General features: G+C 35.1%; 1 protein-coding gene across 1 annotated transcript; it reads right to left on the bottom strand.

Moving 5' to 3' along the window:
• Positions 1–722: 722 nt before the first annotated feature.
• On the bottom strand, positions 723–4,114 carry LOC147495385 (uncharacterized). Its single transcript, XM_086564041.1, has 4 exons — positions 3,811–4,114; positions 3,350–3,680; positions 1,941–2,108; positions 723–1,369 (listed from the first exon to the last, which is right to left on the bottom strand). Exons 1-4 carry the CDS (start codon positions 3,936–3,938, stop codon positions 929–931), a joined length of 1,068 nt encoding a protein of 355 aa, XP_086420167.1. The 5' UTR covers positions 3,939–4,114; the 3' UTR covers positions 723–928.
• Positions 4,115–4,589: the final 475 nt, after the last annotated feature.

Genomic DNA, 4,589 nt, shown 5'->3' with positions numbered 1-4,589 from the left:
CACTGTAATGACTAACCAAATGAACATGCATTTAACAATAGTAACTACAAAACGATTCCATGCGTCACGAATTAGCATAATAATATTAGAAGCTTTGAACCTCAGCCCAATCCCGCAGGTGACTTGGTGACATTGCCTCCACATTCTTGATGACTCCCACAAAAACTGCCTTGTGCACCATTGACTCTTACCTGATCGACTTTAATTTGAATTGAGCAACACCATCAGTTATCCATTGGCATTGCCACCATTTCTATATTTATATCTAAACATTACCGCTTATTTCAGGCGCAGCGCGCGTGCAATTTTGCTAGTACCTTTAAATATCATTGATATTTGTAGTCTTATATATCTCTAAACATATCGTGATATTTATATATTTTTTTGTTAAAATCTCAATATTTATCATGGTATATCGTGATTTTTTATACTGTGTGTCTGTGTGTCACGGATCCAAAGGAAACCGATGACGACAAGGACCAAAAACAAGAAGCGTACGTAACAGCATTAAAGATGCTATAATAAGTCTTGATGAGTAAAATCAATTTAGTATTGAGCTAGATGTGCATGTCATGATGTCAACATGAGCTTGCTTCACCAAAATACAAGTCAACATGAGCTTGAACGCCCAAAATACTTTCGAAGTGTTTGAAATGCAGTTTCTTTTCCCTGGGGTCAGTATGACAAATATCAGCAAAGCCGTTCATCCAATAAAAGAAAGGTAAACAAGAAAAGACAACATCAAGCATGATTAACACCAATCTAAGAGGGCAGTCAGCCTACTCCATGATAATTACATCACAACAAGACACAAATCCTTCTATACATCTCTATGAAAATCGGTCTGTCAAATTGATAGTGTCTAATGCAAGAGTACAATCGTATATGCTTGCAACAAAACTAGTTTTTTCATCCTATGTAATACCCTTTAAAACGAATATTCCTTCAAATCATTCTTCATGTCACCTAGCTCAACGTCTGCCATGCATTCTTCTGCTGTGAGTGGAGGAAGTTGCCTGGTCTTACGCTTCAGGTTATGCTTGTGCCACTCACTCTTGAAATGATCTCTGTATTGTTTGGCATCCCCAATAACTGCATCGCATGTGCTGCACTTGTTCTGCTTAGCCTCGGCTCCAGTACTTCCATTTCCTTCAGAGATAGCTTGCTTCTGTACTTTCTGACTTAGCTTGACAACAGCATCAGTGAGAACCTTGGAGTGGCTTGATGAAAATTCTTCTTGATCATCGTAGTGATCAACACTGGTATCCCCTTCAAAGTGCACTGACACAGCAAGTATTTCTACCCTCCCCTGCAAGTTCCTCACCATGGCATCACAGTCCCGAAAATAACTAGGTTCTATTTCACAGACCTGCACAATGATTAGAGTGTATGGTTAAGCATGAAGAACTGGATAGTTGTTGAAAATCTTAAATGATTGCATTTATTTCTAGCTTCAATGTCAAGAAGTGGTTTTAGATATAGACATATATGGTACATATTGTATAGATTCTTTTAATCAATGTCAAGAAGTGGGTTTAGATATAGACATATAGTACATATTGTATAGATTCTTTTAATTAAGTTCACTTCAATTTGTTCAAATTTTTTATTTAACGTTTATTTGTCAACTACTCACTTCTTTCTAACAGAGTATAAAAGTAATCAGTTTTTTTGACTTCACAACTTGACTGATACTGTGGTAAGCACTTGCACAAGTCACATCAAACAACAACAAATGCAGCATGTTTACAGCAGAAACTACATTTTTACATTATTATTACTGTTTTTTTTGTTTTTTGCTTTTTGTTTTTCTTTTGTTTTTTTTTTATTGATAAATGAATATATTTTATTAAATTTCCAAAATAAATCATACAAAGGATTTGGGGGTAAAAGTGTTCACTATTGATTATTCTCTGGAGTTTTAGATAACTCAGTCTTACCACAGATAGATGCTCTCCAGATTCATCCTTTGAAACAATGTTAGTTTTCCAGGCATTGAGCTTCTCTGAAAGCAAAGTAAATTTCTCTTGAGGTATGATGAGACGAAGTCTCATTGGTGCTCTTTTAATAGGAAATTGCTTCTGAAGTTCACGGATAACTTCTAACGCCTGCAGGTGAGACACTAACAGCATAAAGAATAATCCAACTGACAAGTAAGAACAATAAAAAAAACATAAAAAGATGAAGCAGAAAAAGTAGATATAAAAATGCTTAGATAATGTCACATGCGTGTAAGCATGAGCAGGAGATTCCTATCAATAAGAACACTGCATGAATTGCAGACAAATACTACTAAAACAAAGGTTGTTCTTCTTCATAAAAGTCTAATACACTCGAGCATTATAAGCATTTTCTTTTATCACTACACTCAAACATTATAAGTTGTAAAGAATTTGATCAACAGATGCGATTTGAAATACAGAGTAGATGTTGCATGAGTTTTATAAATGAAAGTAACAACAAGGGAAAAGGAAGAGGAGAAACCGAGTATTCTCTCAAAATTTCAACCCTTAACTCATTCAGTGTTCATGTGTTATTGTTATGCATAATAAGGTATCTCAGATAAAAATTTTCAGCAGGACTACAGACTTCAAGATATCTTCTGTACACAATACACTTGACCAAAAAAGACTTTGAGTTACAATGCATACGCATTTACATCTCATCGTTACATAACACAAGTATTTTAGAAGTAACAGGTTATGAGTCATCCGAAGTACTTGAGAAGAAATAATATCATATACGTAGAACAAGTTCTTAAAGACTTGCTGGGACCTGGATAATATAAAATGGCTGAAAAGGGTATTCCCGACTTCAAGTTGGTTGGAGAAGGGCTTGGATTGTGATGACAATCAATCCATTCCTAGCATACCATTAAGTGATCATGCTTGGGTAGAAAGAAGCATGAATAACAAGCTAAAATTTGATAAAAACCTACGTAGATTTTCAATATCTAAAAGTTTATTTGATTACACGGAAGATATGGGAAGTAGCATATCGAAGTTTCACTTGCCCCAGTTATTATCCTCAAATGAAATTTCTTCCGTAAACCCTGGTTGAATTCTCCCGAGGAATTTCTCCTAGAGTGGAGAAGTACATTCTAAAATGCTTCCCATCTACCAAAACATATCCAACGAAATGGGATTAACCCATGAAATTTGCAAATATGCAATCAGAAACGCCGGCTAATATTGGAAACCAGCTCCAACAATTAACTAGAAAAGATACCTTAAATTACACATATGGCATCTTTTTATATATAACAACTATATTACAATCGGAACTTTCAATTTTCTAGTGAGAGCAATATATATAAAAAAAAAACTGTGATAGTGTTGAAAAGAGAAACCTGTTTCTTAGAGCTGCTATGAGGATCGAGCGCAAAGTGAATTTCATGCATAAGTCGCTCAATCATGCTAATGGTATAAGGACGTTGAGTCTCGGGATTGATGGTCTTCTGCATGACAATTGTTGCAATATCACGAAACTGGGTGGACAACTGTGACTCCCTCTCCTTCCCTGCAACTTGAAGCTCTCCTTTGTCCAAAATCTCCAAGCATATTTTGGAATGATCATCAGTCCCAAAGGCCAAATTCAAGTCTCTTGATTTGGCAAGTACTCCTTTAGATACATTGGAATACACAGTGTGCGACTGCAACACCTCATCCAAATCTTTCTCTCTGTCAAAATCCAATATTTCAATCACTTGAGTATTAACAACACTAGAAAACAGTTAATAATACCATAACATCACCACATGCTTATATATATATATATATAAAATAAAAAAATAGGAAAGAAAGGGCTTACACGCCGGAGCGATAGGAGAGGACTTTGTTTTTGAAGCAAGCGATTTCGAAACGCAGACCGTGCTTCTTCAATCGGACTACTGCCACGTTTGTTAGTCTCTTCTGTCCAACTGGTTGAACTATCAACATCTTTCTCTTTTTTTCTCTCTCTTCTGCGGCGGCTGCTGCCGGTTTTATAATAATTTCTTTGTCCTTTTTCGTCTGGAAATCGGTTTTATAATAATGTCCTTTTTCATCTGGAAATCGGTTTTATAATAATGGCATTTTTCGTCTGGAAATTTTGAACGAGTCGACTCAATTAGGTCCACTGGAATATGTTTGATATATTGCTTTAAATTTCAACCCTTAACTAAATGGGCATATATCGGCTGTACTAGTTCATTAGTTTTAAGTAGCATTCTTGGCACGCTCGATGAGCGTGAAATCTATTATGGCATGTGTGATGCGCCTATTGTTTTTCACACTTATTTTTTTGCTACCTATCTTAAATCGAAATCAATAGGGTTAATAAAAAACCTCGATTCCAAAATTCAAATTTGAATCGATCATTAAAAATTTAAATTTCTAACCCCCGATTTGTTGCTCTAGATGTAAAGAGGTCTCACTAACCATAGTTAGGAATTCGGCGAATTATTCGCGAATTATTCGTTTAATTTGGAAAATATTTAAAAATATCGTATTTATTAATGATACGGAATAATTTATTAATTCGACAAGAAATTATTAATTTGCGAATTATTCTTATTTTCACTATAAATTTGCCGAGTATGTTGTCAAATT

This window comes from Coptis chinensis, chromosome 6, assembly GCF_015680905.1.
Source record: "Coptis chinensis isolate HL-2020 chromosome 6, ASM1568090v1, whole genome shotgun sequence".
Classification (NCBI taxonomy): domain Eukaryota; kingdom Viridiplantae; phylum Streptophyta; class Magnoliopsida; order Ranunculales; family Ranunculaceae; genus Coptis; species Coptis chinensis.
The sequence above is the reverse complement of the archived record's forward strand: the minus strand, read 5'-3'. Positions and strand labels throughout refer to the sequence as shown.